This window comes from Sarcophilus harrisii, chromosome 2 (assembly GCF_902635505.1).
Source record: "Sarcophilus harrisii chromosome 2, mSarHar1.11, whole genome shotgun sequence".
Taxonomy (NCBI): domain Eukaryota; kingdom Metazoa; phylum Chordata; class Mammalia; order Dasyuromorphia; family Dasyuridae; genus Sarcophilus; species Sarcophilus harrisii.
The window spans coordinates 444,179,159-444,191,321 of record NC_045427.1 but is presented as its reverse complement, the minus strand read 5'-3'; the positions used below and the strand labels follow the sequence as shown (position 1 = coordinate 444,191,321).

Sequence of the window (12,163 nt, the reverse complement as noted above, 5' to 3'; positions counted from 1 at the left end):
ACCGGAAAGATGAAGCATATGGAGCAAGAATCAGATGCTTACCATGATATGAACTTTAGATAAGTTTAGCTTCTCTTCAAAAGAATGTTGTCGCTCCTCATTGGTAGAAAATGGAAAGTTCTCTTTCAGACTTTCCAATTCATTCTCGAGGGTTTCTGCATTTTCAAAAATAGCTTCCAGATCTTCTAGTGACTCTGGAAGAGACTGGCTGAAATTCTTAAGACCAGTTCTGAGTTCACTTTTTACTTCTAATTTTAGTTGCTTCATTGCTGCATCAATTTCCTTATGTTGTTGTTCCAAATCCTTTTGATTTTTTAGCTAAACAGTAATCAAAAGAGTTGCATAATTTTAAAAAAGAAAGATATGCCTTGATTCACTCAGCTTCCCTGAACTGGTTTACATTAAGCTTTATGTAATAAATAGTGGACTTGTTTCATGTCCCAAACTTGACATTTACTAGTCAGTGACCTTAGTCAAGTTACTTCAGTTTTGAGTTTCAAGTTCCTTATCTCTAAATTGAGAATGAAAATTCTACCTATCTAGTACAGTTTCTTATAAGGAAAATTTTAAATCTTATAAATGGAAGTTATTATGAGTCCTGTATTCAAGTTAAACATTTAGTACATAGCAATGTGCTAGGTATTATAAGAAAAATGAAAATGAATTGTAATGCTAACAATAACATTTTTTATAGTGCTTTGAGGTTTACAGAGTACAGTCTGCATTCCCTCTGAGGCAAATGATTAAATTATCTCATTATGCAGATAAAAAAAGTAAGAAAGAGATAAAAAAGATTTATGTATATCCAGTGGGATGCCAGTCTGGTTTTTCTTGCTTTCCCCCTGCCTATAAGGAACTTGCAATCTAATGGGGAAATGGGCACATAGTAAACTATAATACAAAAGGAAACTAAGAAGGTTCACATCTGGCTAATGCCAGTGAGGAATAATTCTTAGAAGCACAGAATGGGCAAGAGAGAGACAGAGACAGAGAGGATAACTTCCACCTGCTTTTTGAGCTCCAGATAATCATATTGCATCTGACCAAGTTCCTTCATTAGGCGTTTGGCTCGTTCATGATTATCATGTGCAACTTGCTCAATTGCTGCCATTTCCTTCTGCATACAACTGTTCTCATGTTTTTGATCCTGTAAAAAGAGTTAAGTGACCACGACAATAACCAACATTTCTACAAACACTTTAGGATTTACTCTTGAACTTTCTTCATCTGCTCTGTATGGTAGTACAAGTATTATTTTCATTCTATATAAGTTTGAAACTAAATTTCAACCATGGTGGCAAGAAAAAAAAACATTATCCAAACAAACAGTATTTGATAGTATAGAGAGCTAGATAGTTAGCTCTGAAATCAATATAATTCCAGACTCCACATATTCTCTTACTCAGGCTTCAGATTTATAACCAATAGAGTAGGGATGATATTATATAAAAATAATCATAGCAGCAAAAAAAATCTTTAAAAATTAAGTTAATTCCTTTTGACAAGTTAAATTTCTTTCCTGATTCTAATTCTGAGATTCTTCCTAGAATACCATACTGTGCTCTCTGGATAATGAATGTGCTATGTAAACAAAAGACTATTTTAGGGCTGAAAATAAAATTAACACTCCTCTATTTTTAAGCTATGTTTATTATTTTAAAAATTTACCATCTTATTGCAGTGTAGCATGGGAGATTTCAATTCAATTAAAAAATGTATTAAGCACCAACTATATGCCAAAGTAATGTGCTAGGTACAGGGATATATATACATTCAAGAGTATTGGTTTTGGAGTTTGAGGACCTGGGTTCAAATTTTGCCTCTGTAACTACTGTGTTGACTTTAGGGAAGTTATTAGACTGTAAGATATAAATGCTATATTATAATGTAAATGCTATAGTATCTACCTTTTAAGGATAAATGGGATGTAGGCCTTTAAGTTCATATAAAGCAGAATGTGAAGGGCGCAAATAAGTCTGACAAAAGGGAGGGAAGAGGACGGGATCAGATGAAGCCTCTTTAAAGAAGAGCTTGGTCACTTGAGCTCAGTCTTGAAGAGGAGGATTCAAGGGAAAGTACATTGGATCTGAACGCAAAGGACCAAGATTTGAATTTTACACGAAGTTGGAAAAATCTTTCTTTCTCTTAAATCTGTGTCAAATTCAAATAGAGATAACTGTGGGTTTCATATTGACTTAGAAAACCAACAATTGACATTATGTCATATTTATCTGTTTCTGTCAAATACCTGGCTCTGCTCTGTTTGTACCCAGAGTTTTGCAAAGTGTTTCTTCAAGTTTAATATCTCTGCTACATGGGATACTTTAGAGATAATTTAGTCTAACTGCTCATTATTTACAAATAAATCAGAGGCCCAGCCAGGATAAATGACTTTCACAAGGTCACACAGGTTCAAAGGCATGATTTTAATTTAGGTTTTCTGACTCCAGAGCTAAGGACTGGACCAGAAAATATCTAAAGTCCCTATGCACTACTAAATCTTAAGGCCCAAGACAAAATTCTTGACTACAGTTCCTTAGAATAACCCTGAATATTACATGAAACTCATCTGTGGTTAGTGTTGGATCCCAGTGACTATGGGCTAGTATTCAACTAGCTCAATATGGTCTTTTCCCTAAAGGGAAGAGGAGAGACACTAACAAAGATACCCCTCAGTCTGATTTGTGTAGCTCTGGGATCCAAAGCCAGAAAATAAAGACAATGATGTACATACAAGAAGGGCTTTTTCCAGTTGGGCCCGCTGGGTCCTGATTGCTTCCTTCAGGCCTGTAATTTGTTTTTCAGCTTTCTCTTTCTCAAATCGGAGACGGTTCTGCAGGTGGGTCATATCAGCTTTGGAGAGATCCATTTCTTGCTGCAGAGCCAAGAGTTCACTTGTTTTTTTTATTAATTGCTCTTCACGTTCTGAGAGTTGAAGTCCTGGAATAAAAATTTTTGAGTAAGTTTAGCCTAGTAACAGCCATGGGAATCTGGTACAAGTGGAAAGGATTACATAACTCAAGTCTTGTCAAATCCCTGCAACATGAAACCCTAACATGAGTGCTTATATATGGTTAATTTGGTTCTGCAACCAACCAACTACAAGATTTGGGGGTTGCTCCTGTCTCTCTATGGATCTCAAGCTCCTCCCTCTCTAAAATGAGTTTTAGAAGAGGTGATTTCTGAAGCTCTTTCCTGCCTAATAGTCTTTATCTTCTTGATAGTCTCTGGTAGGTCATTGTGGACAGAGCACTGGGCACAAAGTCAAGGAGACCTGAATTCAAATCCAACTCACAACTTGTTAGTTATATCACTGGGCAAGTCATTTAACTTCAGTTTCTTCATTTGTAGAATGGGGATAAATATCTTATCTCAGAGTGGTTTTCAGGATCAAACGAGATAATTATAAAGCACTGAGCATAGTACAGAGTACTATTTTTAAAAAATGTTAGCTATGATTATTATTTTGTGGTTCTTAAAGTCCTTTCCAGCTCTAACAGGATGAAAGGTGCAAAGACGCTTACTGCTTGTGCCTTATGATAATTGCTTTTTTTGGGGGGGAAGGGGGCGGAGGGATGTAGGAGAATAGGGAGAAGAGGGAATTGAGATTAAGTGATCTGTCCAGGGTTACACAGCTGGTTGTATCTGAGGCCAGATTTGATCCCAAATCCTTCTGATTGCAAGACCAGTGCTCTCTTCACTATGCCATCTAGCTACCTCAACGAATGGCTTTTTTGAAGACCTACAGACTTTGCATAGTAGCACCTTTCTCATCATCTTACATCTAAAATGTTTAATCTACAAAAAGTCATCCTAGAAATCCCGAGAAGATATTTCAGACAGTATAAGGTATTTCATTCTCAAAGACCTAATGGAGGTTTACTGTCACAGAAGAAACTTGATAGGATGATCCTGCTTGCAATTATATGACAAAAGCAGCTTTCTTAAAGATTTTTAGAATTTTTAGTAATTTGCTGAAAATCCCAAACTGCTCATGAAATCCTAGTCAGTTGTTAGTAAGAAATAAAACCATGTTTTAATAAAGTAGCTGAGAAAGATAAGATAAAGACATATTCTTTTTTCTCCGCCTCTAGCCAAGATGGTCTTTGCATGACAGCTATATATGATCCATATCTGAAAAGCCTTTTTAACCATGCAGAAACTGTCAACAGCTTGAACTCCACTGACATAGCCTTCAAGAAGCCAAGGAGAATGAAGCAGCAAAGGAAGATGTATAATTTTTTCCTCTTATTTAAGAAAATATCTTAAAAGTGGAAAAGTGCTTTATTAAGGTAGGAAGATGATGTTCAATGACCCTCTTAGGACCTCAGTTTCTTCACTTGTAAAATGAACAGGTTAGACTAAATATTTTCTAAGATCTCAAATCAAAACTGTTGAAAATACAATTCATGGAAAAAACCCTGAGATTATCTTTTCCTCTTTTTCTTAAAGAAACTGTTTTATTATGCTCTATTAACATAGTACTAAATCTTAGAATGGGATATTGATCTCCTTTTATGTGTTCAAAACTCACTTTTAACTCCTGTTGGTCACTGTGTAGGGCCTGTATGAATCATGTGGTAACACTTACTGGTCTGGTTTAGTGTTTTCTCCAAGGTTGCACTCCATTTTTCCTCTTCTTCCAGAGTCTTGATTCGCTCCTCTGCCAGTGTTACCTTCGAGATCACTTGTTCCAATTTGTTTTTCTGACTTTCCAACTCCCAGTCCAGCAATTGCTGCTGATCTTTCAGCTTTGCTTTACAGGCTTCTAATTTTTCTTCTTCAATTTCTATTTCTTTTTGGATTTGACAAAGATGCTAAACACAGATTGATAGATGATTAATGAGCCTGATGTAATAAAGAGTTCAGGGAACTTAAGTGTTAGTAGAAACCACAGACGCCTTTTAGTTCAACCCAAGCAACTCCCACCTAATATTTGTGAAGTTTTTTTGAAACTAAGAAAAGAACATATATTTATTTCTATTAAGTTTTGACTTATCCAATTTAGCTCATTAACACTAGTCTGTTGAGACCTTTTTGTATCTGGAATTTTGTACTCAATGTTTTAGTCAGTAATCATTCCCAGAAGATTTGATATACCACCACATACCACCCATCCTTTTATCTAAGTTACTAATAAAAATGTCAAACAATACAGGGCCAAGGTCAGACTTCTGGCTTTATATAATGAAGTAGCCATATAATGGAGTCTATTATAGACCTCTTGATATTCAATAATTCTAAGATTTTATGAAATAAAAACATTCTTTTTTAGTTGGTGTTCTTTTAGAAACAAGAGGTAAGGAATGTTAGTTATTAGCAACCTTTGTCCAGATAGAATTTTTTCACGTTTTCCTGAAGTATATTTTACATTTAAGAGACAGTGTGGCATAGGGAGTAGGAGGCTAGATCAAGAAGATGAGTTCGGGACAGTGGATAGAGCACCAGCCCTAAAGTTGGGAGGACCTGAGTTCAAATCTGGTTTCAGACACTTAACACTTCCTAGCTGTGTGACCCTGGGCAAGTCACTTAACCCTAAATGCCTCGGAGAGAAAAAAAAAAAAAGATGAGGAGTTCAAATTTGATCTCTATGGCTCTATGGCCTTCCCAATTCATTAACCTGTGTTCTCCACCAGTTCCAAAGACTTATTACTAAGTTATAGATAGACTGTGATCTGCTTTGGTAAAAGGATTTCTAGGCAAAAAAAGTTCCCAACACTTAGCAAAACACAGATTCTTTGGGTACTCCTGTGATATGGAGCTTTACTCCATCAACTCTCATTTACCATTTCTTGTTGTGCAAGTCTCAGTCTTCTTTCTTCAATTTCACTCTGAAGTACTTGTAGTTGCAACTGCTTCTTTTCTCCTTGCTCTTGGCATTCTTGGAGCTTCTTTTTCTGTTCACTGATGTCATCTTTCAGGCCATCCTGCTCACTCAGCAATGCAGTCTGATGTTGTGAAGTCAATTCCAGATCCTGTATATGAAGAGAAAATTTAGAACTAATTATATACAACTGCCAAAAGCAAAATATCTTCACTATGAAGTTACCTATTAAATTCTGACTAAAAAAATGACTTTTCAAAAGACAAATACTGGTATAATGGAGAGAGTAATGGACTTGAAGCCAGGAGATATAAGTTCAAATTTCACTTCTAACACTTATTAATTGTATGATTTTAAGCAAATTACTGAGCTGCTGAATCTGAGTTTTCCCATATATAAAACTGAAAGTAATATTTGTACTACCCTTTTTTATAGGATTGTGAGTAAAGTATTCTGTAAACAGAATTAGAAGTATTACACTATAAAGCTTAGCAATCTCTAATCACCAAATAGATATTGGTGTCTATTAACCATTATCAAGGCACACATTTTAATTCAACTGTATATTAAACGTTTGCTATACCTGTAACCCTGGGTTAGGCTACAATGGCATATACAAAAGTACTGAATGTAATCCCTTTACTAAGGAGCTTATAGTCTAGTAGGGGACAAACAACTTAGTTTCCTAGTCTTATTTCATGTTATTCCCCATGACGTATTCTATGCCTTTATCCACAAACTCAGGATTGTGCGTCGTGGCTCTGCCACAAATTAAACTAGGCAAACTACTTCCCTTTTCTGTCCTTAATTTCCTTAGCTATAAAATGAGAATAATAACCTTTACTTTGCTCACCTCCTAGGCTAATAGTTCGTTGTGGAATTCATATATGTAAAAATGTATATAAAAAGTATTTTGTAAAGTTCAAAATATGAATGTTAAATTGTTATTATCTTTTCTCTATATATTATATGAGGGATGAACATAGTGAATGATTAATTTAACTCAATGGTTTGTATACTTAAAATGACTTGATACTTTAAAAAAAAAAAAAGCCAAAGTTGCTCATATTTTGGGTTTGTGTTTCAAACCCAAAACTGCTTGATTTCAAAGATTAAAATCCTACCCTTTCCCTCCTCAAGATTATACTCTTAATAATTACCTCTTCTGTCAGCTTCAACTCATCTTGAACACCAGTTAGTTCATCTTTTAGGGTGTCTAATTCTTCTCTTTTTGCTGGAACAAAGAATTTTTCACTTTATGAACACTTTATGAAACAGGAAATGCTTAGTGAGGCTTTTAGAAGAGTTGTCACTATTCCAGTAAAAATACCCAGTCTAATAATCTTATTAGAACTTTTCCTCCTTAGATACACTCAACCAAACAAACATTAATTAAACACCTACTATGTGCCAAGCATTGTGCTAAGTGTTGGAGGCACTGTGCTAAATTAAGATACACATTTTGGGGCATGTTCAACATGGGGGTTTGTTTTGTTTGGCTATGGATATATTTTTTTCCCATTAACTTTTTTTTTTTTTTTTTATTATAACTTTTTATTGACAGAGCCTATGCCTGGGTAGTTTTTTTTTTTTTTTTTTTTTTTAAACAACATTATCCCTTGCACTCACTTCTATTCCGATTTCTCCCCTCTCCCTTCACTCCCTCCCCCAGATGGCAAGCAGTCCTATACAAGTTAAATATGTCACAGTGTGTCCTAGATACAATATATTTGTGCAGAACCGAACACTTCACTTGTTGCACAGGAACCTATGGATATTTGATATAAGGATTTTGCTTTTCTGTCTTTTGGGGAGGGGTTTTGGGAAAAAGAAGGGCCAATGAAAAGATCAGCAAAATTGAAAAACAAGTAAATTAAGAAAAGGAGGTCACTGAAGTATTTAAAAAACACATAGAACAACAAAGAAGAAAGGTCAAGAGACAGACAAGCAGGACATCTCTGAAAATAACATATTTGTTGTTAAACTTGGAAGGAGAAACAAATTAAACATGGCACAGATTTGGAGCTGTACATGTCATCTTCATTTTTAGTTCTGCTTTAAATATGGTAGTACTTTAAGTACAGATATGTACATCTTATGTGGTATTTGTTAATTAAGTTCAGAATAAAAACAACACCAAACTAGAATTTGTCCCTGTCATGATTGAAATTTAGATCCATTAAACACTAGAGTAAATAATTCTTTGTTCTTTACTTCCATTCTTCTCCGAATGTCTAGACCACTAGTTTATCCCAGTGAATTTTAGGTATTATTACTATGGTCCCATGGAATCTCATTTATTCAGTAGGCCAATTGTTGTCCATTATCTGAGCTATGTAGCTATTTTATTATTTTTTAAAATTCAGTATTATCTTCAGTTTCAAATTATTTCCTTTCCTCTATCCCTTTTTTCACCTACTTAGAAGGCAAGACAAACAAAACTTATTACAAAAATATGTATGTCATGAAAAACAAATTTCTGCATTAGATATGTCCAAAAAAAGGAAAAAGAAAATATGATTCAATTTGTACTCCATTAGGTCTCATGTTTTATCATTAAATTCTCTGTAATTCTGGTTGATCATTGTATTGATCACAGTTTTTCAAAGTTCATTATCTTTATAATATTATTGTATAAATTGTTCTGAAGTTTACTTTGTTTCTTCTGAAACCATTCCCTTTATTATTTTAAGAAATTTTAAAAAATTAATTTTAATTTCAAATTTTCTCCCTTTCTTTCATTTTCCCCCCACCCATTGAGAAGGAAGAACTACAATATCTACTATGCATATAAAGCCACAGAAAATATATTTATACATTTACCATGCTGTTGAGGAAAGTGCTAGAGAAATAGAAAAAGTGAAGGAAAATATGCTTCAACCTGCAGTCAGAGTGGATCAATTCTCTTTAGAACTGGATAGCATTTTTCATCTTGAGTTCTTTGGAATTACCATGAATCACTCACTCTACTGATCAGAGAAGCCAAGTTTTTCTCACATTGCTCCTATATTAAATGCCTTTTTAGTGATAAACTTTTGACCAGAGTCCATATAGGACATTTTCTAATATTGGTCTCATTTACAATACATTACTATAGAGGTAACTGAGTTAAAAAAAACTTCATGATAAAGAATATCAATAATTAAATTAACATTTGTAAATGGTATAATAACAGCATAGTTTTCTTAGTAACATTTATATAGCATTTTTAGGTTTACAAAGTATGTTCTTTATAATCCTTGGTTGGGTAGTTTCAGTATTACAGAGGTAAGATAACATCTTATAGATAAGGAACTTGAGACTCAAAGAAATGAAATAACTTGCTCACACTAGTAAGCTTGAAATCTTAAGTGTAGTTTTTAACCTGAAATCTTACAGTCTATACCCTTTTATGCTATTCAAGCACTGTATCACTATAGAATGGGAAAGAAAACCACTTAAACAAAACACTGTTTTGTGTTTGTATTTATCTTATCATTAAGTATGAAAAAAAAAAAAAAAAAACAGACTAGTGGCCAAGCTTCTGATGATAGATGAGACTTTCCACATTTAAAAATTTGTTTTGCATATTTTAACATTAGAAAACTTCACTTTCTTATCACTTGTAGAGATATATCTTATGAAAATTCCAAATCAATCCAATAACCAGTTAAGTACCCATTATGTATAAGGCTCTGTGATAGATAGAAATTCAAAATAAAAATTAGTTCCTGCCTTCAAGGAATTTATATTCCACTTTGAGTATATGACATATAAATTTTAGTGCATACTGGATAATTTGAGAAGGAAGAAAAGAGTACTAAAACTGAGATAGGTAATCAAAGATTAGTACCCACAGGGGATGGTACATGAGATGAGCTTTGAAGGTAGTCAAAGATTCTAAGAAGCTGAGTTGAGAAGATATTGTATTATAGTTAGAGGGTACAGTTGAGTGTAGTTAGATATTCCCTTGTCATATTTTGCCTACCTTGTAGGTGCTGTTGCATGCTGGCAATATCTTTGTGCAAGGAGAGCTTGTCTCTGTTTAGCTGGTCTACTTCCTGTTGCAATTTCCTGACATCCAGTTCCACCTTCTCTAAGTTAGACATTGCTATTCTGCTACTATCTTCTGTAGCTGCTAACACTCTACCAAGAATAGAGAGAAACTCAGAAACAGACTAATCCAACACAAAAGGCAGAAAAAATCATTTTGCATGTATTATGTTTTAATAATGTGCAATTATGAAGGCTGAGGAAGATTCTCTGTCCTCACAGCAGCTACTGTAGTGTGGGAAGAGCATCATATTAACAACAGGAAAGTCTAAGTCTAATTCTGCCACAAATTTGTTAAGTGATCTTAAGCAAGTCCCTTTCATCTCTGTGGGGCTTATTTTCCTTATCTATGAAATGAGGAGGATTAGATTAGATGATATCTTAAATCTTTTTTCTCTGTATTAGAATATTCTATACTTTATGGTCTCCTTACTGAGTTAACATCCTAGGTGCTATATTCTAAGTTTTAACTCTAATAGCCTATGAATATTTATTTTGAAGAGTGATTCCACACTATCTTTAGGTTGGAGAATAACAACAACAAAAATAGAAGCTCACATTTATAAACCATTTTGGGGCTCCCAAGTATTTTTTATTTTTTTAAATACATTTATTAATTCCAGAGAGGTAACAAGCTTATCAAGAAGGTAGCATAAATAATATTATTACTTTTAACACATGAGAAAACTAAAATTCAGACTGATCAGTGACTTTCTTCCTTAGCTAAGAATACAAGTGTCAATAACTGAGCAAAGATATTCTGATTTTAAGTCCAATGGATATGTAGAATGCTGGATCTGGAGCAGGGAGAGCTGAGTTCAAATATGACCTCAGGCACATTTGTTAGCTGTGTGATCTTGATCAAATTAATTCTGTCAATCTCAGTTGACAGATTTTCAATTTCCACATCTATAAAAGCAATAGTATCTACCTTCTCAGAGTTAAAAGGATAAAATGAGATAAGATTCGTTAAGGACTTTCTAAACCTTAAAGTGGTATATATGAAAGGAGCTCTACTGTTACTATTATTATTGTTGTCATTGTTGTTATTATGACTATTAGTACTGATATTTTTCCAAACTGCTTCAAGAAGGTGAATTAAACCAAAACCTTATAAAACCATACACAAAATCCTCCAGAAGAAGTAGGGTGCAGTGTGGTATTTTGTGTGTGTGTGTGTGTGTATGTGTGTGTGTGTGTGTGAAGGTGTCCTGGAACAATTATCATACTTTGGGAGTGACCTAGCATTCCAGAAATGTTCTTCATCATTTCCTAATTCCTTCTCTTACCTTTTGGCTTGTTCCAACTTTTTCTCCAAACTTTCACAATGCTCTTCAAGATCTTCCTTTTCTTCATTTAAAGCTTCCACATTGGCCTGCAATGTGGATATTTCTGAAGTCAGCTGGCAGATTTCTTGTTTCTCCTTTTCCAGAAGCTGTCTCTGCCACTCGACTTCCTCTCTCTGGCGCTGAGCTGTGCGCTGTAGTTTCTCCAATTCCAGTTTCTCCTAGGGGAGAGGATATGGAATATAGATTGCTCAGAGGAACCAAAAGGTTGTGGTTTTCAAAGGCCAGTCATCCAGATTTTTTTTTTTACCTCTAGCAATTCAATTTGTGTCTTCTCTAGTTCAGTCACTTTTTGGTTACGTTGAACTTTTAGGATCTGCAATTCACTGCTTTCATGTTGAAATTTGTCCACAAAATTTTTTATTTCTAATATTCAGAAACAAGACAAAGAATAATATAGATTAGAGTATGTTAGACCACAGGTTACAAAATTAAGAGAATTAGCTAGAAGGAATCTTAGTACTAGAATAGATCTTGGAATAGGGAATGTTAGAATGTAGATATTTAACACACTGATTACAAAATGTTAGACTTGAATTTTTGTACATAAGCTCAATGAAATAAAGTGCTAAGACCCAAGGTTGCACAACAAACAAATGAAGAGTCAACAATTACACCTATTTCTTCAGATTCCTTGTCCACTGTGCTTTCCACTATATTGTCCATGATCATAGCAATTTAAATGTACCTGTTTTATGTCTAGATATTTTTCCTAGAAGTTCTTGAAGGATTTCCTCTTCTTTTCTAATTTCCTGTTTAGTGAGTGAGAGTTGTGTTTTCTTTTCACTTATCTGGACATTCAATTCTCCTTTCTGAAAACTCAGTTCTTCCAGGACAGACTTTATTTCCTGTACAAACATAATAACAAAGGTTATATGGGAAGAGGAGAAAAAGAAGATTGTTATGATGAGAAGTTCCTTTAAGTAAGGCCTACTAATAAATGCACATGAAAATTTTAACA

At 34.2% G+C, this 12,163-nt stretch overlaps 1 protein-coding gene across 6 annotated transcripts in view; it reads right to left on the bottom strand.

Annotated features, from left to right (window-relative positions):
- Nucleotides 1-12,163, bottom strand: part of CNTRL (centriolin) — an 85,398-nt gene that overhangs the window by 3,487 nt on the left and 69,748 nt on the right. For all 6 annotated transcript variants that reach the window (XM_031954216.1, XM_031954213.1, XM_031954214.1 and 3 more), the window contains 10 exons: nucleotides 11,891-12,050; nucleotides 11,453-11,568; nucleotides 11,146-11,363; nucleotides 9,792-9,949; nucleotides 6,985-7,058; nucleotides 5,787-5,975; nucleotides 4,592-4,817; nucleotides 2,735-2,940; nucleotides 1,007-1,147; nucleotides 43-318 (listed from right to left, as the gene is read on the bottom strand). In XM_031954216.1, coding sequence (XP_031810076.1) covers nucleotides 43-318; nucleotides 1,007-1,147; nucleotides 2,735-2,940; nucleotides 4,592-4,817; nucleotides 5,787-5,975; nucleotides 6,985-7,058; nucleotides 9,792-9,949; nucleotides 11,146-11,363; nucleotides 11,453-11,568; nucleotides 11,891-12,050 — 1,764 coding nt within the window. The remainder of the gene's footprint in view (nucleotides 1-42; nucleotides 319-1,006; nucleotides 1,148-2,734; nucleotides 2,941-4,591; nucleotides 4,818-5,786; nucleotides 5,976-6,984; nucleotides 7,059-9,791; nucleotides 9,950-11,145; nucleotides 11,364-11,452; nucleotides 11,569-11,890; nucleotides 12,051-12,163) is intronic.